The 22,798-nt window shown below is 44.7% G+C and overlaps 1 protein-coding gene across 2 annotated transcripts in view; it reads right to left on the bottom strand.

Annotated features, from left to right (window-relative positions):
- ADAMTS17 (ADAM metallopeptidase with thrombospondin type 1 motif 17) overlaps positions 1-22,798 on the bottom strand; it is a 154,475-nt gene that overhangs the window by 88,698 nt on the left and 42,979 nt on the right. For both annotated transcript variants that reach the window (XM_040077603.2, XM_040077602.2), the window contains exon 8: positions 6,982-7,087. In XM_040077603.2, the coding sequence (XP_039933537.1) occupies positions 6,982-7,087 (106 nt within the window). The remainder of the gene's footprint in view (positions 1-6,981; positions 7,088-22,798) is intronic.

The raw sequence follows: 22,798 nt of genomic DNA on the forward strand, positions 1-22,798 counted from the left end.
ACATTTGGATGGTACAAAGGTGAAACAGATAATCCTGAGAGAGGGAAGGTACCCTCACAGCATGCCAAGATTAGCAGGTTCAGTAAATGCACCTGGAAATATCTTGCAGCTTTACATAAAACTAAAAAAGCCATATCCAAAGTGAGGCCTATCCAGAGCATGATACCACCAAACCTCTCCATTTCTCCTCCCTAATATTCTTTTTCACTGTGTGACTTTTGTATGTCATTTTCTTGTTTTAAAATTTTTCTCTCTGTGATCCCACTGCCATTGCAAAAACAACCTGACAAGGTCAATACCACAGGGATCTTCTATTTCTGGGACTCAAATTAACTTGCTCAGGTGTCCTGTACTGTCTCACAGTGAGCCAACACACTTTCTGTTTTAGTGCTGCTCCACCGCTACCTCCTCCCCAGCCTAAATCACCCATGCTGGCAGAAGTCTCCACTGATTTTTTTTTTTTTAAATATGTTTAAACATCTGCTTTGATCTCCTTTGACTAACTTATGACATGGTTTTCAGAAAGCTGTTATCAAGCTACTAAGGTAGGTGATAAATAAATAGTAGTAGTAGTAGTAATAATAATAATAATCTGTTTTATGTAAAACACATCCCTCAGTGTGTTACCAGAATTGGAAGAAGCATCCCTGAAATTTTAGGATACACCTATTGTTTCTCTGAACCAGAACCTGTTATTAAGTAACTGCTTTGGTTAGATCATAGCACTCTGATGTACAAGCACACACGATGAAATAGGCAGTGTTCCACTGTGTCCTTTGGAGCTGTACAGAGAAGGGCAACTTAACTATGAAAATGTGCTTGCAATTATCTGTGGAAGAAGAATGAAACCTGGGAGGAGGGGAGCACGAAAAGGGAGCCTGGGAACACGGAGAGAGAGACATTCCTCAACAGATTTACAACACAAATGGTAGAAAATAAAATTAGCAACTCCAGGGTGGGTACGGACCGCTGCCAGCATTTCTGGCCAGCCTCAGGGTATGTCTGCACAGCAGCCAGTCACTCCCAGTGCCCCTGAGACTGCAATATACTGGAACAGCTACGTCCTCCTGGGAGATTTCAAGTGGGGATTCTGGCACCAGGAGAGCAGAGCTGGGGCAGGCACTGCCTGAATCCAGCTCTCTGGCTACTCAGCGAGTCCTGGTGCAGCAAAGTCATTAATACCTGAGCTTGCTAAAACAAAGCCTGCACGGGATTGCCTCTGGCTCCAGTGCTCCTTGGGATCCAACTGACCTTGATTTCCCACCACTCCAAATGCAGAGATGTGAGTTCTGGCACTCAGTGTGATCAGAAAGGCCACACAAGGCACTGAGGGAACCAGAGCTCCCCAAGACAAGGCAGGATCTACACCCAAACTGCCAGCACTGCCACTGGGGAGGTTTAGCCAGGCACTGCACAGATCCTGGCAGGCACAGGCTACATCCCTGAGCCATCCATCACTGCCTGTTACCCTACACACACACAGGATGGGCATCTCCTGGCAGGAGCTCTCTCTCTTACAGTAAAATATTAATTCACAGGAGTGAAGAAGATGCCTGTGGGCACCTGTTAAAGTAAAGCCTTTAACTCCATGCTGAAATCCAGCCCTGTGAATAGAAGTTTGGCCTCATTTGCAGAACACAGGGAGTGGAGTTATAACTGAATTATCTGGATAACCCTGAAACTGAGACTTTGGTGCTTTGGCATGTTTGATTCTACAATTTAAGCAATGTTGGTTTTCGTGCCCTTTCGGAGGTATGAAGTAACCTGGGGACACATCGGTGTATTTCTGCAACAGCAACAAAGAAAAATGTTCCACAGAAATTCAGGTCAGGCCTGATAAATGTGGGACTAACTCAGAGAAACACAGAAAAGAAAAAGAAGCCCAGGTGAGAGATGTTTTTTTAAAAAAAAAAGCAGGGTCAATGTTTAAAGTCAGCCAGGATGGAAACTACACTCAGCGGCCTCCACTGGCAGAGCCCTGAGTTCAAGGGTTGGACTGCTGAGCTGCTCTGTGCTGAAAAAGACAGAGGGTCATCGGCATTTTACCTTTCAAATCAGCTTCTCTGCTCCCAAATCCTGCACCTCAATGTTATAACCCCAGGATAAAAGGAGAGAATTTTTAGCAGAGGTCCCTCCCTGGCTCCCAGCACCACTGCCTTTGCCCCACCACCATGATTTGGCTGTCTGGCTCTGCCGGCACTGCTCTGACTGGAATGGCAGGAGAGGCTGATCCAGAAAAAGAAACAGGTTTCCATCAGCACAGTGAGCACTCTACAGCATTACCTGTCTGCACAGATCTGTCACATTTACTGGCATGGTCCTCAGCTTCCACATGGAACTTTTTATTTTTACAATGAATTATGACCAATTCTTTATAAATTGCAGGGCAGGGGAGAAGGGGGACCATTTCCTGGTTGGTTCTCAGGAATCTTGACCAGCTGCACCACAGTGACTGGGCTTGCTGGTGTAAATTGATACAGGGCATCATTCTGCACCACTGGGATCTGCTCAGGGACATTCCTCCTCAGCAATGTCTTCACATTCTGGCACATCTGCATGAATCTCTCTGCTGGGTGCAGAACTACACAGATCAGGGAGGCCAACGTTATTGACAAGCCTATCAGCACAAATACCAGGCCACAAAGGGAACATCCAGAGTGCTTTTCCCTTACCTGCAACACCACGATGCTTGAGACTCACCACAAAGGCCATACTTCATCACGCAGCAAATAATTATGCACCCTGAAGTAATTTTAACCAAGCCACAGCTATCAATACCTAACATCTAAAGCAAATAAGCACATTGGAGAGAAACCTTCTGGTTCCAAACCCTTCTCTTGTCTGATTCCAAGCCCTGAGCTGTTTGGTTTGTGCATTATGGGCTTTTACCTTTGGACTCATTTTTGTCCTCATCTGTTTCAGCTTCAAGTTTGAGGCCGTGTGGTTTCAGGCTGTTGGCAAGAGGCAGCTCCTTGCTTATTGTCAGTTGATTTTAATCCCCCCTCCTAAGGGCATCTGCCCCAGCGTGGCTCCCAGCCACACCACCTCGGGCTATTCCCTCCCCATGCAGGCAGTGCCAGGTTCCGCTGGCTCGTGAATGGGAATCCTCCCTGCTCACCCAAGCCTGCCCCCGTCCCACAACAGGAAAGCTGAGGCTGTTGAAAGAAGCAGGGATGGCAACAAAGCTGGCATTGTTGTCCTGAAAAACCACTGGCTGCAGCCCACCCCGCTGCGTTCGGGGATAACGGAGATACGGATGAATCCCAGCTTCTGTTCCAAAAAACTCGTTTGACTTTTTCTTTGGGGAAGGACTTGAAAATGGTAACAAAGTCACTGCTGTAGGCAAAGGAGAACTGGGAAGGGGGGGAAGTGGCGGTGCTTTTCTCCAAGTCGGTTGTTCAGGGTGGTCTTTGGGGTGGGAATCTCAGATCAGCCTCACACTGGTGCAGCTCATGGAGGCAGAGGAGGAGGGAAGCACCAGTCAGGATCCAGTGACAAAAGTGGGGCACTTTTAAGCTTTTACTGATGGACCTGCCCTGCAATTCTGAGGAAAGGTGAGAGCAAGAAATGCTGTGTTCATATTATGTTTATAATATGAAGACCTCAGGCTCGTACATTTTACGACTCCAGTGACCACTGTGATCTCTGGGTCTTCCCTTCTGCGTAGGTCAGGACTCCACCCAGCAAACCCTGGATAAAATCCAACAAGCTGTGGTGACACTCTGTTTTAAAAGACATCCACTGTGGACCCAGCTGACTGAAGGAACAAAGTTTGCTGAGGGTCCTGTCTTGTGTGGGAGGAAGTTTATGATTTACAGCCTCAATACACATTCACTGGGCTCCCTGCCTGATACCTTTTTGTAACAGCACAACTCTTCTCCTGGATCCTCTGCAGAAAAAATTGTACCTAAATACAGATGGATGTTCCCTTTGTGTCCATGGACCAAAGCTATCAGCACACACGTGAAGATTTAAACACAAAAGTCACGTTTCTCACCCCATCATCAAGCAACAACTCCGCAGGTTAAACCTGAAGATGAACTTTCATCCTTCAACTTCCATAGGACCTATTTCATCCTAATGGACCTATTTAATGGTGTCTCCATGTTTTCACAGTGCAGCTGTCCGGAATCGTGTTTTTTGCAGTCAGTCCAAATGACATTAGTGGCAGATTAGGAATCTGACACATCAATTAGTAATCCATTCACTTTTTCCAAAGTCCACATCAGAAACTATCTGTGAATGCCAAACTGGGCTTGTGATCTCCACAGACATTTGTTAGTCTTAAGGAAAGAATAATAAATCTCAGCTTTTCTACACTCATAAGGAAATCAGACTTCAATAAAGATCAAAATTATGGCTCTCCAAAATTTCTATTTTTGCCAATATGCATGTAAGTTTTGATTGGATTTTGTTTTAAATTAAGAAACTTGCACCTAGTTCCCCTTGGTTTTCATTTTTAAAGCTCATGTCAGCTTCTTCATGTTCATGTCTGCAATGGGTTTCCTTACATTCCCCTCAAAAACTCAGAGTTTTTAAGTAAAATCTGCAAAGAATTCTTCCATTTGCACAAGATGTGCTGAAACAGGATTGCTCAGAGCATCTTAGTGCAGTTCAACACCAGAAGAAAAAGGCCTGACACCTTGTAAGGTCAATGAAAAGATTGCTGCTGGCCTCCAGAAGGGCACCAGTCAACTGCTCAGAGGGTGAAATTAGCAGCCAGGTCACTGGTGGGTGACAGCACAGCGAGATGGTTTTGGTGCTCACAGAGGGATGGTTTTGGTGCTCACAGAGGGATGGTTTTGGTGCTCACAGAGGGATGGTTTTGGTGCTCACAGAGGAATGGTTTTGGTGCTCACAGAGGAATGGTTTTGGTGCTCACAGAGGAATGGTTTTGGTGCTCACAGAGGGATGGTTTTGGTGCTCACAGAGGAATGGTTTTGGTGCTCACAGAGGAATGGTTTTGGTGCTCACAGAGGAATGGTTTTGATGCTCAGGTTGGGGGGGTGACAGACACAGCATTTCCTCCCCTCTGTTCTGATCTGGCAGCACTGGGGGTTGATTTTGCTGCTGGTGGCAAGGCAGAGGGGGCAGAAGGGTTTGCCACAACGTGTGACAGAGAATTGCAGCTCCTTGTGGAGTGAGATGACCTGGAACATGTCCCCCAGTACTTGTAGCAGCAGAATCCTCCCAACAGTTTCCACAACCGCCAGCTGGAGCCCTCCTGGCTCCTGTGCCCTCCCAGAGCCACATTACCCAGATGCTTTGGGTCCCTAAACTGGCCCTTAGAGACACTCACACACCGCCAGTACTCTTGAAATAGTTTTCCAAGATGAAGGCAAAGAAAGAAAACCAGCAGAGGAAAGAAATTACAGTCTTACCACCAAAACTGCGCTCAGAAAAAAAAAAAAATGGAGTTTGCAATTTTCTGCACAGATGGAGAGCTGTATCTGAGAGCATTACATCCCCTATTTATGATGGGGATTTTTTTGCAAGGCAGTATTAGAAGGAAGCTTGTCAGCTCTGCTGAGAAACTTGGCAAACACCAGGGCAGACCAGGCTCACTCTTTCACACAGCTGGATTTTCTGCAGCTCAAGTATTTTTCCCTCTTGCTCTTGGCCCATCCAAAGATGAGTGCTGAATTTCCCCTAGCATTACCCACAGGTTAATTTGTTATTAAGTTTAGGCTCAGTTTAACATCTTGGCGTGCAATCTAAATAAAACCAAAACCAAATGTCCTTCATTTCTGCTGAAACCACCCTCGGTTTGGCTCAGCTGCCTTCGGTGTCACTCGAGGGTGAACAGGAGATTCATTTTTGGTAGGTAACCTAAATATCCTCCATGCAACTTTGAAATGCATTGCCATAAAGTAATTATTTGTCATGGAATGAGATTGGCCAGAACCTGAACACGCTCCATTGGCTCTGACTTAGCCGTGAAATACTTCTTACTGCAGGAAAGGAAGATACACCAGACATGTGAGCTGTAGGAAGGGTGCAGAAAAAACTCAGGCACAACTTCTTACTGCAGGGACAAAGGTGGGATTTCCCACCTTACATCCAGAGAGGCTTAAAACCCTCCCAGGAGCAGTCCTGCCCCCTTCCACAGTCTGACTTTGCCACTGCAACCAGAGTGAAGTCAATGGAAAGGGGGAAAAGCTCATCAGCATTGTGAGTGCAGTGACACTGGGCCTGGAGAGCAGGGAATGTGGAGCTGACCTTTGGTTAACTCATTATCTGCACGAAGAGGATGCAGCTGACTCTTCCAGTCAATTTTGTTTTATTCTGCCCATGGGATATTTATAGGCAGCTTTAAAGAGACTCCAAAGTCACCTGCAGAAAGTACCCAGTAATCTCATTCTGCAAATTTCTGCCTGACTAGGATTTATCATGTTCTTTCCTCCTTTTTCTAGTGTTCAAAGTGTCTTACTGAGGTGTGATTGAGCTGATAAATCAAGTTATAGGATTTCTTTCTGTTGATCAAATAACTCTGCTTAAGGGCATTTCCAAAATACTGATGTTTACCATTTCAGTCACAGCAGATTACTTCACATGCAGAGATGAAACCATTACCAAACTATTTAACTGTTAAAGTCCTTGACACAGACACCTGAACTTCAGAGAAAACTTAGCAAGTTCAAAGATTTTGAAGCTCCTGTTGGTTTTGTGGGCCTATTCTACACAGTAAAGAAAAGCAGAATTTGTCTTTATTACTGCCAATCATTTAAGAGATTGAGGCCTCTCTGTGCTACTCAGAATCAGAACAGAGAGCTGAAAACAGAGGAAGATCAACTAGAAAGATTTATGTGTGCTAAAATGGGTGTTTACACAAGCCTCCTAAAAATTAAGCTATATATCAATGTGCCACATTTATGAAATCATAACAAACACACCACACTAATAATTGCACTTGTCTGGCTTTAAATAAAAGTATCCTGCAGTGGCATAAGTAAAGAAGGAAACAGAAGGACAAGTTCTTACTTGTGCCCAAGCTCATGTGCAATTGTGAATGCCAGATTGAGACCGTTGTCTTCAGCAAGAACACACTTTCTCTTGGCACTGCAGACACCTCCTAGGTAAGCAATTCCTGCAGCAAAAACACAGAGAATGTTCCCATCAAAACCAGTGAAACAGCTCATCCACTCAAAACATAGGGCAGTAACAAGCAAAGTGATCAAAAATGCAACCAGAATGAAAAATATAACAGCAGTTTCCATGCAAAATCATCTGAGCAGTTTCTTCCTCTAGTGAAGAATCTTTCCACCCTAGTGAAGAATCAGTCCAGAGTTTTGTCAGACAGGAAATAAGTAAAACACACTCACCTTCACTGCTTTCATTGGAAAATATATTCACTGACCCAAAAACTCATCTAAACTTGTCTACTAATAGCCTCTACCACAGCATTAGAAGATGCAGTGAAAGAGCCTGAACAAGCATTTAAATGGAGATCTCTCAATTTTCAGAATGAAGTTGGGGAGAAGAAATAAAACAAAGCAGAGGCTCTGAAAAGACCTTACATTTTCCCTTATTTTCATGCTTAAAAGAAAGTGCGAGTGTCAGAGCCAGGAGAGCTGGCAGAGTGCTGATGGTGAGTCACAAAGCCAATGTAGGTGGCACAAGTCTCCTATTACTGAGTGGAATTTAGGATTTGATCCATGCACAGTATTCTCCTGTTTGTGTGGGCACCACGAACGGTTTGAGGCTGAGGCCAAAAAGGAATTCAAAAGTTACAGCATGAAACCTCTGCCATGGAAAAACAATAGTCCTCATCTGTCCTTCCTGCAGCCAGGCTGTCCCCTGCTGAAAGTGCCACTGCACCTGGGAATGCTGTGATGGCATCACAGGCTAGCTCAGGGTGCCACAGTGGATAAATCTGCTTTTATTTGTGTTTAACAACACACAGGGAATCCATTTCCTCACTGCAGTACCGGTTCCACGCAGGGGTGGCTGGATGGAGCTCCCTTTAAGGAGAAGATCATGACCATGCAAGGGAGTCCTGATTGCCCTGTTTTCCTTTATTTTCCCTCTCAGAGTTGACAAAGCTGTGTTTATCAGGGTGCAAATGCAAAACCTCAGACCTGGAAGAAGTGCAGCTCTGTTTTTATGAGTTTTGGCAGCAATAAGGATGTGGATATTTGTTGCCCAGGTATGAAGGGATGGGCAACAGCCTTTTACTCCAGCACATATAGCAAGGAGTGAAGGCAGAAATCAGGCCCTAACCACTTCTTTACTTTAAAAATGCTGACTGTGAAAGGGCAGATTCATACCACATTAAAAAAAAAAAAAAAAAAAAAAAAAAAAAAAAAAAAAAAAAAAAAAAAAAAAAAAAAAAAAAAAAAAAAAAAAAAAAAAAAAAATTGGATCAAGAGTTAACCTTTTAAATCAATGGCCATAAAAGGCTGGATTTCAGCACTTTTCTGGGAATGTCTTGCTTCTTACATGCAGAATAGGCCAAAGGACAGCAAGGAATTGCTCAGGAAGTAACAGCCTTCTTTGAGAAAGGTTTTTGAGACTGCAAGCTCAGCCCACACACCTGGTGAATGTGCCACTTTTTGGTTAAAGGGAAGCCAAACCTGAGTACTTGAGTCAGCTGAAAGACACTTTCACTGAATAGGGAGAGATATTTTGATTCCCTTTCAGCAGTTTTAGGTAGAAATGACCCGAGCAGGGCTTTTACCTAAAGTGTTTTATTCCTGCTACTAAACCTGATTATTCCACCTTTATCTTCCATTAATTAACCTGTGCCAATACCTCTCTCAGTTGTATCTGACACACGAGGTTTTAACTGAGGAGCAACAAGTGCATTTCAGGCTCAGGGGTCAATCAGGAAAGTCAGTTCTGCTTGAAATTATTTATGCCAAGTTCCTTCTGAGAGATTTCATAAAATGAGGCTGGGTCTCTGTTTGCCATCACTGGAGATGGAAAGGGGCAACATTCCCATTTTTGGGAGGTGTGGTACAGCAAGAGAGTCTCGAGTTCTGCCAATTTATTAAAATATGTTAAATACCAATTAAAATGTCAAATACATTATCCCAAATAGTAATTCTTCTCAAGTCTTTGTTTAGTGGCTCTAATCCCCACCGAAGCTGGCAGTGCATATCCACATTATTATTTTGGCTTTTGCTCTCTGCTAAAATCCTCATTATTCAAAGGTGGAAAAGTAATGATTAAGGACTTGTACATCCACCAGAGGTCAAAGAAGTAGTGACTGTGGCTCAGTTACAGACTCTTAGTCATCTATTTTTATTAGCTATTTTCAGTGCTTAATGTGAATCCTGTGTGGCCATTTTATAATATCTGCAATGATCAATTAAAAAATGTAGCTGTTTAAAATTAGTTTATTATTACAGAAATGGACTGGGCAGAGAAACTCATAATCCTGGAAGAGCAGAAACCTTTGGAGTACATGGAATGAACTCAGTAAGAAGTCCAGCTCGTGAACTGCTGTGTGCTTATTAATAAGAGTCATTCTGGAAGAGCAAGCCAGTTATAACAAATTGGTATCACATTTTAAGCCTGAAAAAGCTTGCCTGAAAAACGTTTCTGAAATCTAATTTTTTTCTATCAAACTATTTCCTAAGACTATCATTTTCTTTTGGACCAATACATTTTAGCATTAATTCCTTTCATCAGAGTATCAACAGCAAATAAATTATTGATCTGCAAACATACTCCAGTTCCTTAGGAAATCTATCCGAACCATTAACATAAATGCAACTTTTTTGTAACCCAGTAGAAATGATCCACATAACTGATATGCACAGCAAAATACACCTTTAACCAACAACAATAGCAGCACAATGCCTTGGAAGCTGCATTAGCATGATTTATGTCTTCATTGGGATGAATAGAAACTGTTGTTTGCCTCTTAAATTTCCAGATTTTTATCTGAGCCTTTCAAGTCTGTAGAACTGGAATAAAAACTTCACGATCTCAGACATTTTTGTGGAAATCCTGGCGTGCCACGGTTCTACCAGGCTGGGAATAATGTAAGAGGAAATGCTTTTATTCGGTAATTTTGCTTCTGGCCTTGTCTGTGGGGTAGGTGTGTGCACAGGAAAATGAAAAATAGGGAATGAAGCTCAACTGGGGTTTTTGTTTATTTTTTAAGAAAACCCCACACTTCTCATGTGCTTCTGCAAATATAGAGATGGTGGCTGCCTTTGGGGGATAAAATGTCCTTATCTTTCAGATGTGCTGTCAGCAATTACCACAACTCTATTTTTAATATATAAAAAAGGGTCAAGCAGGAGCATCAGTGGAAGAGGGAAAGGAGAGCCAATTACTATTTTTACTATTACCAAGCACGAGGGGTTTTTTCCTTTCTCTCCTGAGAAATTACATAATTACAGCCCATAACTTCTGTGCTTGGGCTTGGACACGCAGAGCTATCCGCGCTTCCACGGCAAACCCTGGGACACAGGCAACTGTGTAAACTCACATTTCTCCAAAAACTTGTCATACATAAACAGTCTGCAGCTGTCGGCCTTGCTGCCAGCTATGAGCCCTCCAGCAGCAGGATCTCCAAGGGGAATGATCCCATCCATCCCACCAGCCCAGCGAGGCATGAGGATATTACACACTCGCCACAGGGATGGCCAAAGCTGGCAGAAGTCAAGTCCTGGTGCGTGGGTGCCCGTTCTGTCCTGCTCCAAACACCTGGGGCTTCCTCCTGACGGCTCTGGAGCATTCACTCAGCAAGTGGTTTGTCCAGGTACTTCAGCTTTCAACTCTCTAATGTCTTGTTTTCATTGCACTCCTAATACTTTAATCTCTTCTTTTGCCAACCACCTCTGGATACAGAACTTTTACTTGATTAAAACTTGGCTGGCTCCCCTCCTGCTCAGTGTATTTGCTGTTGGGAAGGGAGCCAAACTCCCAGTCCTGAAGTCTGCTTGGCACAGACGGCGACTCCCTGCACATCCACATGCTCAGAGCAAACCTCCCAGTCCCCATCATTACCAGTTTGGTGCTGAGCTGATGTTTTTCTCATCCTCCCATGATTTTCAATTTGTGCAGCTCGCACATTGCCATCAATTACATTCCTCCAGCCTCTCTCAACATCCTACACGAGTAAAATCAGGAAACCCTGAAGTGATTCATGCTCTGCCTTTCCTTCAACGGCAATGATATGTTTGACAGAGATGCCCTGCCTGGATATACACACCAAGTCAGTCACCAAGGGAATCTTTCAGTGCCTGTGATACTTAAAATGAAAAATCCTTCTCCCTTTCTGTAAAGCCTACATAGAAGGTTCCAAAATTTAAGAAACATTAAAGAAGAAACCCACTAAACTGCCTCCAAGATAGGTACTAACACTGCTCTACAGCTGAATAAACAGAGGTCTCAAGAGTCAGCGGTATCCAGGTGAAAAAGAACTGTATCCATGGAAGGGCCCTCACAGACAGGCTGAGGCTGTCACCACTGAGCCTCCAGGCCAAGTTTGGTTTATTGGGATCATCCAGAAAAGCGAACAGGGTGAGCTGTTCCTTCATTTTATGAGAATGTCCTAATTCAAAGCTGGACATGCAATCTTAGAGGTACAGATTAATTTGGCTTAATGCTGGATAGTCCTCCAAGATGCCAATTTCTGATAATCTCTCGGTAACAACATGGTTTCCATTAGAGTTTAATATTCATGTATGGAAACTGTTTCCCTTAGCAATAATTTTCATTGTTACTGCATTTAACAAAAAACACACTGGAAACAACGCGCTCGTCATGAGCCACAACTACAGAAACCTCAGTGCAACCATCCAGTGCACGAGAGACAGCTACAACCAGGTAGGAAAACAAGTTAACAATCACACCAGTGCAAATCACAATATTTTGAACTCAAGTCTTTTTAGAGGAAGGGCTTCTGATGTTAAGGACGGAGCTTCTGATGGAAGCCACCACAACTCCTGAGAATACCCACCACATCCTGACTTCCTGTACCTGGGCAACTTGGAGCAAATGTGCCCATCAGCACAGAATCCTCTTCTCCCTTTGGAGAATACAGCCTGTCCTGAATTTCAACATGACCCCTGTAAAACTCTGCTCACCATGACCTGCAAGGATGCAGCACAACTTTCCCAGAACTCAGACAAACCGTCCCTGTAGTGCCCAATAAAATAACTTCTTCCTCTGAAAACGCTGTCATTTCCAGTGTACGCAACTGCTGCCAGAATCCCAAAAGCCAACCAAGAAAAATAAACAGCTGAAACACAAAGTGTAGGTACTTTCTGACTCTCCTGATTTTGGTTACACTCACCCTGAAGGACTAACAGATCAAATCCCTCCCTGACATTCACAGCACCAGCTGATGTTTCTGGAGCTCACAAGGATAAACTCCTCACAGCACAAAGGAGCGAAATGCTCAATACCTTTGGCAGGAGATAGTTTTCTGATTATTAGGAATAACTAGAGATCCTTGGCATTGAATATTGACGCGACACCCAAGGGTCTGATGAGTGCCCTGGATAGTATTTCACAAGACCAGAATCTAGCTGAACAAGCCAGATTCAACCACGTGCCTCCAGCTTTGTGAAAGGACTGTGATCCAGGCAGAAACACCCAAATTTTAGCAATGGCAGCATTACAGCTCAACAGAACTTCTCAGTCAATTCTTCCATCCCACACTGGAGCCCAGGCAAGAGTGCACAGCCCCATTTCCAAATTACCTGACACCTAAAGCAGCTGCCCTCCTCAGAAACCTCCTGATAAAAATACCTTTGTGAGGCCAGACCTCTTCGTGTCTGTAAACCTGCAGAGGCAGCAAGATTTAATCATCAGAGCTTAAAGGAGTGCTTTTGCTATCTTCCTTTTCTCTGTTTAATTACCCTGCAGGACAGCAATTAATGGAACTTGAATCCCCTCCCTAGCACGGCCAACCCTCAGCTTTACCTTTGGTCTTTCTGCAGGGTTTTTCTGTTTCTTGGGAACTCTGCTGAGGTTTTACAAGTTAAATGGATGAATCATTTATCTGCTCCTTTACCAACCTGCCCACACACAGACATTCCTCAAGATGGCAAGAGCTTTATTCCAGTGTTATCTGCACTGGATTTACACTCTGCTAATTCACTGATTTAGGCAGAGGGGGCTGCCCAGACAGTAGAACAGCTCTAGAGATTGAGACCTCCTAGCTTCAGGGATATCTATCCTCACCCACACCAGCAAAAGCTGTTTCAGACACCAAATCATGGAGATAAGAAAGCTGAGAGATGTTCTAACGCTTTTTTTGGCCGAGAGGACCCCTTTAACCAAAACCATTATTCATGCTGCACTGTAAGAGCAGACAACCTTTGGAAGCCCTCAGAGGTTTGGCATGGGCATCTCTGAAACCACGTTCCTCTCCAGTGGCATTCACCAGGACTTGTGATCACTAACATAAATATTCACCACACTGACTGTACCTGAGCAGGGGTGTGGTGCTCACTGGGTTTCAGGGAAAGCTGGAAACCAGCACCCTGCTCAGCCTCATGGAGCAGATACCCATCAGTGACACAGCAAGGGAATGCACTAAAAGCCCACCTGAAGTTCTTTCCAGCCCTGCTTTTCTAAGCTTTTATGATAAAACACCGGGATCTAAGACCTCAGCAAAGCAGGAGATAAAAGAAATTCCCTGTCTCTTTGACATCTGCTCTTTGTTCAGCGTGACATCCTCCGTGCCATTCACGGCTCCTCCCTTTCAGCAAACCATCACTTCCCTGGATGACAGCACATTCATAAATCCTCTCCATCCAAGGAGACATGAGGAGTGCCTTAATTAACCGAGGCAGAGGAAGCAGGGTATCATCTCCATGTTTACTCTGCTTTGATATGCTAACAGCCACATTCCAGAGAGCTTCTCCCCAACACTCCCCAGAGCCCTGGCTGCTGCTGACTGCAGATCTCAAACACAGCTCCCTCCTGCAATCCTGCTCCTCTAGTTAAACAGGGAGTTTGGGACATTTAATCCAAATCAGACCACCATTCCTGAACGCTGATTCCCAAATCCAGGCAGCTAACTCACCATCTGCTTACAGACATCACTGCCTGGTGCTGAAAGTCTCCCTGCTCACACACACACATGGAATTACATGGGCTTGATTACTCAAAGCAAGATATATTAGGACAGCTGCTGAGTGGAAGGCAGGGGAAGAGCTGGCCAGGTGGATTTGGGAGAGGGATTCGACTGAATGAGTTAACACACAGTGGTGGGAAGAATACAGAAGCCTGGCATAATTCAAATTTAGTGAATAAGGCAGGAAGAGAAATGGGAAGAGATTAGGGAATGAGAAGAGACAGGGACAGAAAAGTAGCAAATGGAGATAATATGGGTTTTCCAGAAGGCTTCAGGAAACATGACTTTGATCTCGTAGGCAGCAGGGAGTCACTTCTGAGGGAGGCAGGGGTCAAGGAGGGCAGGAGATAAGATCAGAAGGGAAGATGAGCTCCCTGAGAATGTCTGTGTGTACTTACTGCTGCAGAAAAATGGATCTACACCCCTGGGTCAGAAGTCTCTGGCGTCATGGGTTCACTTGAGGAATTACTGAACAAGTCTGAGGGGATGGAATTATTCAGGCAGGGAGGTGTGGGCAAAACCTGGCACTGAGCGTAAAGGAGGAAAAGCTGTTGGAACTGGTAGAGGAACAAGCAATGGAAATCAGAGAGATACAAGATAGTGAGAGAAAGAGAGGCACAGGGGACAACGTTGTTCAGGGATATCTCACACCAGAAAGGAATCAGATCTGGCAGAAAGCAACAGAGATCTGATGCTTGTGAGAGGCTACAGGAACAGAGACTGAGAACTCAAAGGAACACCAACAACTGTGAAACCAAGCAGCAAATCAGGATTTGAATCCTGGCCCTCAAAAGTCACCTCTGCCTGGGGCTCAAATGCATTTGGGTTTGCATATCTTGTGTTGGACTCATGGTGTTCAGTGGATGAACCTGCCAGTGCTTTTTACAAGCTGCTCTAGAGTTAAGCAGGACCTTCCCTTCCCACATGCAGGAAACATCAGCACGACAATATGCAAAAGGCAGGCAACCCATCAAGGCAGCAGCAGGACTCAGCACTGGATTCAGGGTTTGGGGAGCTGCGTGGATAAATCTTTCACTGCAGTGGCTGCAGCACAGAGACGCAGGATAAAAATGACTCCACGCCTATAAAAATGACTCCACACCTCTCACCTACTGGATGGCTTGACAAAAGGAGAGAGTTCCACCTGCTCCTGCTCTAAACAGCATTTCTGAATCTCACCCTTCCCTTTCCCAGGTGTTATTAAAAATTAGTATTTCAATATTTTCATTTTGACCTGTGCTGTCTGGTGGAAGAGGCCTGAACTCACAAATTGCATCAGTTGTCCCCTAAGCTGCACCTTTCAGGAAATAAATAACTCACCAGGAAAGAGAAAAATGTAACAACTCTGCCATCAGAAAGGAAAGTGCTCGAGGTCTCCCACGCCCCATCCCCACCGCTCTGCCATGTGCCTGTGTCAGTCTGCCAACACCTGTCCTCAGGATGGATTCCCACCTGCAGGTTACCATCTCCCAAGGGATGGAAAAGCAACCCTGGCACTGCCTGCCACAGCTGCAGCTCTGCAAACTGTGTGAGGTTCCAAAACCAGCCCTGGGGCTATTTTCATCTTCCTTTTTTCAGATGAGTTCTGTGAATTCTAGTTTTGGACTTGTCAGTTTGTCCCTGCAACTCATCTGAGCCACCTGCTTCAACAGAGGGCCTGAATTCAGAGAGAAGGAAGAAAAATATCAAATCAGAGCTTTCAGTGAGACTGCTAAACAAAGAACATGGAGTTCAGCAGCAGGGATTCTGAAGCCTTTAAATTCCTCACAATCTCCCCTCCAGAATGAAGGGACAAGGTCAGACTTGGCAACAAATCAGAAAAAATATTTGGAGTCTCTGTACCAAACAGCATCTGCTTTAAGAGCAAACAGTCAGGATGCAGCACTCAGTTCCAGTTTTTCCCTTCCTGTAGCTGCAAACACTAAGAAACTCATGAAGCCTTGCAAATAAATTAAAAGATTCTTTTAACAGTTCCAAGAGCTTTCCTGCGCCGTGCTGTTGGTCAGGGGTGGGTTTGTGAGCAGGGATCAGTCCTGCAGTGGTTAAACAACGTTCGGTAACGTGCAGTGAACAATATTTCAGTGTCTGGAGAGTGTCAGCTCAGTGTGCTGAAGGTTTTGGAGATGGCTGAACACCTGTGCTGCTGATGAATGGCATTCTTCCACAGCTCCCCATTACATTTTTTTTCCATGTTCCTGCAGAATGACTCAGCAATCATTACTCTCAAAACCTGAATGAATCTGTACTTTTGAAACCTGTTAATATTTAAAGTGTATTTTATTTTTAGGTAGCGTATGCACGTCAAAGCTGTTCTCCTGGCAACCTCAGAGCAGCTCAGGTGAGCTGCAGGGAAGGCAGGCCAGCAAATGGGATGATGCACAGTGATCAAACTCCAAACAGATGTTTTTCCAAACTGCTCCTGTGATCCCTCTCAACTGCAGCTGCCACATCCCAACTTCCAGGGCTGCTGAAGCTCCTGGTTTCATTTTGGCAAGCTGCCAGCCAGCACTGATAAACTTATTTAGAAATTCTTGATTCAGCCCTTCTGTTTTAATTCTTTGCTGAGTGCTGATTTAACCTCACAGTCTGACTTGACAAGGCTGACAAACCCAAGGGCTGTGCCTGATAAGGTTAACAGGGTTGAGTTACTCTGTTAAGTCAGAACTTGGGTTGAAAAGCTGGTCCCCAGCACCTCCAGCCTGGCTGAAACCTCTGCTGCCAGGGGTGTGGAGTGAAAATGATTCTTCCACGGCAGCAGGCAGTACCATGGCTCTGCTCCTCTCCTCACACACTACCAGCAGGCAGAGCATTTGTTCTGGCAGAGCACAACAGCATGGTGGAAAAGGAGGTGAAAATAAATAAAAAAATCTCTAAACTTACTGCAAAATTAATGGCTTGATTTCCTAGAGATTACCGCTTCCACTCGGGGCTCCTGATGCAAACATGGATGATGCAATCTCTCCCTCACTGGCAGCATCAGAGGGAGACAGCTCCTTCCTCTACTTCGTTTCCTAATTTTCAGAAAACTTCTGAAAGTCTAATATTTCTGGGCTCCATATCCTCAAATTTGATTCCAATTGGCCAATGGGTTATAAAAATAGCAGGGAACAACCATCACTGGGGGGGACAGACACGAGCACAAAGCACACATAGGGCACAGACACACTCACCAAACCAGGTTAAAATATTTGGGTTATTACTAACCCAAAGGGCCTCTACTTTGCTCCCAAACAGAGCTGTCCATGCTGGCTTCCACTGCCCAGCAAGGGAATAACCCACAGGGCAGGTTATGCAGACACAAACACATCACTGCTTCAGCCTGACTGAAGAGAAGTAATGGCTAATTTCAGAGCTGGAGATATTTTTAATATGCCCTGAAGCTAGTTTTTGAAGTACCTCTTTCTCTAGATTCCTCAAAAATAAAATGTCACCTTTAAAGCCACATCAGCTACAGAGAAATTCTCCCTCTGAAAAAGACCAGCCTGAGCTCTTCTCACACTTAATAAAAGGAAATCTCTCATGTTCAAACTTGAGCTCTGGTGAAAGAAAACACAAATTTGGATGAATACCACTGAGTTCCTTGCAATGACTGACAGCAGCCAGAGAGCCCCATGTGCCTCACAGGCACAAGTCAAGGCACAGTCCCAGTCCTGGGGCTTTTATGGACTGAATTCAGAAGTGACAGCCCGGGAGGTTGACAGTGACAGCACTGAAGAAAATTGTCACAGGGTCCTGCAGGAGCCAGGGGACGTTTTCATGCACGTTGTGTTCATGTTACTGCTCCAGGGCTTTGTGCTGAAGTTCTCCCAACAGGGAGAGAACTGCCTCTTCTAGTCTCATGTATTTCTAAATAAACACCCCCAGGAAATGCAGGAGCTCCTCAATATCTGGGTGACACATCCAGCTCTGAGCCAAATCCCTGTGTCCCTGACTAAGAATTCTGTCCTGAGAGTGCAGCACAGTTTGCAGGGTCTCCTCAGCTGTCAGGCCCCAGTCAGGACTCCAGGAGGGATTTGCAGCAGGAGCAGCTGCACTTCCCAGCGACACAGGTTGGGTATTTTTGAACCAGCCTGCCTCAGAGCCCAGTGGCAGTGGCCTCCTGGCAGCTGCCATATAATGAGAAGCATTTCCCAACAAAGCCACCTGGTTAATGATAACGTAATCAGCTTCATGGCATCCCCTCAGAACCAGCTGGATGTGTATTACATCCACTCCAACAGAAACAGCTATCAAAATCAGCACAGGCTTAATTAAAGTCTCACTGGGAACAACAAATTATAACCCCCGGCTTTGGAAAAGGTGCATTCAATCATTTCCTGGCTCCTTTTATTCAGTTTCCACCCCCAGAAGATTGACCTTTGTCTTTTTTTAAAGTGTAAAGCCAGGGAGCTTTATTTACCTCCGTGTTCAGATCATGCTGCAGCTCACAGACACCGGTGCATGGGTGGTGTCCTGCACCTCTGTAAACCCACCAGTGCATGGAACAAAATCCTGCCTACAGCAGTCAAGAGCTGGGGTTCTACATCCTGGGAAGGGCCAAACGCTCTCAGAATCCAGACCTTTGCTCTAAGGCAGGAACATCACACCCTTCCTGGTTCCTCAGATGCAGAGAGACATCCCAGAGAATGCCAGCACGGGAGGGCAGTGCCAGGAACCTCTGCCCCTCACCCGGCTCCGCAGAGGGAGAAGGGAAATGGGAAGATCCAAGTGAGACAGATAAACCACAGAAAGAAGTCTGGGGCAAATCAGGGTACATCATGGAAGAAGGAATAAGATACCAGGAGGAAGAACAATGAAACTGAAACATAATTACCGAACTCTAGTGAGGTAAGAGACACTGCTGAAAGGAAACTGCAAAGTTTAGAACTTCAGTAGCCCTTAAGCAACACTTTTGTGTTGCAGGCTCCCAGGATTCCCACAGGAAAGCATCCCTGTTCAGATGCTGCTGAAGAATGTGGTACAGAAGGTCAGGCAGGAACCACAGGGAAAACCATCTGGAAGGACAGAGCAGCTCCAGTGAACAGTGCTGCCCCTCCGAAGTCAACAGACACTTGGAAGAGTCATCAAAGGGATTAGAAGGAGCACCAATACCTCCCCAGGAGCCAAGACACAGGTCAAGAGAGCTATAGCAGGAATTTCATCCACTCTTGGACCCAGACAAGGCCAAGCTGGAGACAACATTCACTCTCTGACTGACAGGGCCAGAAAAGCAAACAAACTGGAGCACACAAGAAACATGAGCATACAGGTTTCTTAAACAGAGATATAAAATATACATTCTACACAGAAATCTAACTTCAATCTTCTATTTTCCTGTCATTTCAAGAACAACAAAGTCTGATTAGACCGATGGACTCGTTTTCAATAAATAAAAACATCCACACAGAGTTTCCTAACTCACTGGCCAGTTTTCTTATAAAAAAACTGCAGTGTTTACACTGTTTGTCTGCTACAGCACAAATATTGCTGTACATGCTGGAGCTTGATGGATGATATTACTAAAACCAACAAGCAGATCCTCAGCAGAACATTCATTTGTACGCAGCAGCCCAGTTATGGCCAGGCTGAGCCTTAGTGCAAACAGCTCAGGCAAAGCAGCCACACAAAAATGTATGAAACAACCACACAAAACCAACAAATGCCTTCAACCTGCTGACTGCTCATGACCACCAACCAGAGTAGGAATACAAGGCTAATTCTGAGCTAAGCAAACACACAAATCCTCCACATTCTACAAACCATGCTGAAAGAGTACGGGAGGAGAAAGGTATTTGATGGGTTGAGTCTGTGGGTTTTACTGTTAATATTCTGGTAAGTTCAATGTATTTCTATCAGCTGATCTAAAAAGTGAAAGGACTTGTCAAACTAATCCAGGCAAAACCCTTGCAGATGATAGGATTCTGAACCTGAAATTTAAAAACCTACGTAGCAGAACCCTTGTGTCCAAATAAAATTCCAAGGAAATCCACTTCTGCTCAAGGGACAGTTTATATGCAAATTCACAGACACATATACGTATGTACACCTCTCAGTGATAATTTGCCTAAAATTTCACTCTCTGTAGTCACCTCCCTATCTAAACTGGCAAAGATATGATAAAGAAACCCCAGTATTTTCTACAAGGAATATCTGGTCAAATTCATATGCGTAAAATCCAAAGTATTCTGCCGTGCATTTAGAGACAGTCATTTATTTCCAGAATGCGTCTGTGCATTCTTGGGTCAGCTCCAAATTTCATCACCTTCCCCACAGCACCTGCCATTAATATTTCCAGCCATGGAATGAGCTTGTAGTGGATCCCAGCTGGCTGGAGCACACTCCCTACTGCATTTTCAGCACACTGGTAAACACAGGGAAGATTTTCAGTGCTGCAAAGTACTGTTAGATAACCAATTGCTATTTGCATTACGCAGAGCACAATCCCAGCTGAAAAGCTTGGAGCTTGTGCTGAGGCAGTGGGAGAATTTTTAAATAAAACCCAACAACATTCCAAGGATTTAAAGTGAATTTCAGTCTACTGAGTGCACTCGGTGTAGCAAAATCCTGCCAGGACCAGACACCCTGCAAAATGGGTTAGGTATAATACCAGGTCATGTTACCAGATGGTTAACCAAAGCTGGGAAAAAAGCAATTCAAATGGAATTGAATTGGAGAGGGGAAGTTTTATGCACACTTCCCAGTGTGGTTTTCTTGGTTATCACCAGTAAAAATCTCATCTCTATGTTATTTAAAACCCGCTCTCAAAATTGCATTTTGCCTTGGCAGCTGCGAAGAGAAAGAAATGTAAAAGTACAGCAAGCAACCGTCCTTCATTTCCTTCCTTTACTCTTACAGATCCTGTGTGCAACTGGAATGCTTCTAATTGATTATCCAGTGGGGCAAATGCTACAATGAATGCAATCATGCCTTGTTACCCTACATGTCTGCAGCCTATTGCACAGCTATGGACAGATGTTTTTACACAAGGCTTGGTTTTCTAGCTACAGGGTCCATAAAACAATAGGAACTATCTGAAATGTTTTCAAGCCAGCAAAGGATAAAGGCACTGTAAAGCAGTCAACTGGATAAAAGCCATCTATGTCTGACAGGAGAAGAAAAACCTCCGAGGTTTCTCGATTCTAAACGCGTCAGCTTTCTGAAAGTGCTGCAGCCTGCAGCAAACTGACCAGGAATGTGTAAACACAGGGCGAAATAAGGACCCAGGCAGTGGAAAGAAGGAACACAAACCTCTGGCTTTTGTTGAAGGGCTTGCCCACTGATTTACTGACCTGAAGAACTGGCTGGTGCCCAAGGAAGTGGAGCTGCCTCTGGTCGCCTTGCCAGCAGCTGGGGGTTGGACTGAGACTCAGCCCCAGCCAGCTCTGTCCTTGGGCTTGTCCCTTCCCATCTCCAGGCTCCACCATTGGGGATCACAGTTCTGATCCCTTTGGAACAGAGCTTTGGGTTTTACTGAGGAAAGCCCTTGTCTACAAATTCATTTCCTTCTCAATACATTCTTTTTTCACCAATAAAACACAGTGCAAAAACCCCTCGATGCGCTGTTCCATGGTCTGTCAGGGAGGCACCGGGAATTAACGGGTAAGGCGCCGGGCTGGAAATCGAGATGTGCAAAATCATTCCATGTTCTTGGATGAGAACCAGTGAGAAATGGTTTTTATGAGTCCCATTTTCCCCCGTCCACCTGGCCTGAAGCGTGTCATAGCAGAAAATCCTGCTTTCTGCTGCGGAGAGCCTGGGGTGGGCATTCCCAGCTTGGAGGGTTATTTATGGAGCACTGACAGCAGGTCTGACACCGTGGAAAACAAACACTATTTATCTTTCCACAACCTTTTATAACAAAAGGGGAAGCGAGAAGCAGGATGAGCAATGAAAGCAGAATTGATGATTTTATTTGTTTTATGATCATTCTCGTGAGAATCCCCCAGAGAAACAAACCCTCAGCAAGGGGAAGTGATGGAGCTGTGGAGTGAAGCAGTGCAGCAAGCATGGAAAATCTCCATTTGCATGGATGAGGCAAGAGACAAGAACAGAAATACTACAAACCCCAAAAGACACTAATGGTCTGTCCACAGACCAAGTATAATGAGCTTGTTCTGCTCGTGTCTGCATCAAAGGCTTCTCAGCCTCACACACACAGTAGCCAGGAGCAGTTCCAGAGCTTTTCCTGACAGTTGTTTGGCAGTGTGGGCTTAGCTGGACATCAATTAGGCTCCTGCTTCTCTGTTTGCAAACACAATGACCCCTTTCCGAGATAAACAGCAGAGATTTCTTTAAATCATCATTAAATGCTGCTCAGCCATAAGGAAAGCCTTGGTTCTCAAGCAGTGTCCCATAAATCATCTCTAATTTAGAAAGCAACTGAGGCACAAAGATGTCTAGGAAATAAAACTATAGTTCAGAAGTTCTGGCATAGTATATTCAGGAGAACCAAAACCCTAAGACCTGCCTGTGACACAAAATGAAATATTAAAATATTATGCTTCTGATTGTTTTTTCTCCACGCCAGCATGAAAATGTACTGAATTACTCCTGAAGGACACTATCCTGTAAATCCACTGGGAGTTGTTAGTTCAGTCATAACAAGTCCTTTTCCCCCAGTGATTGCATGTCAAAGCCCCAGACCTAGCAAGAGGGTGAGAGGCAAAAAGATGGGGAAAGGAACATCACATGCAGGTATCTGCCCTCTAAGCTATGAGACCAAAATTCCCAGGTGCTTCGTGTACATGTCTATATAATTTCACACAGACAGAAATG

This window comes from Hirundo rustica, chromosome 13 (genome assembly GCF_015227805.2).
Source record: "Hirundo rustica isolate bHirRus1 chromosome 13, bHirRus1.pri.v3, whole genome shotgun sequence".
Taxonomy (NCBI): domain Eukaryota; kingdom Metazoa; phylum Chordata; class Aves; order Passeriformes; family Hirundinidae; genus Hirundo; species Hirundo rustica.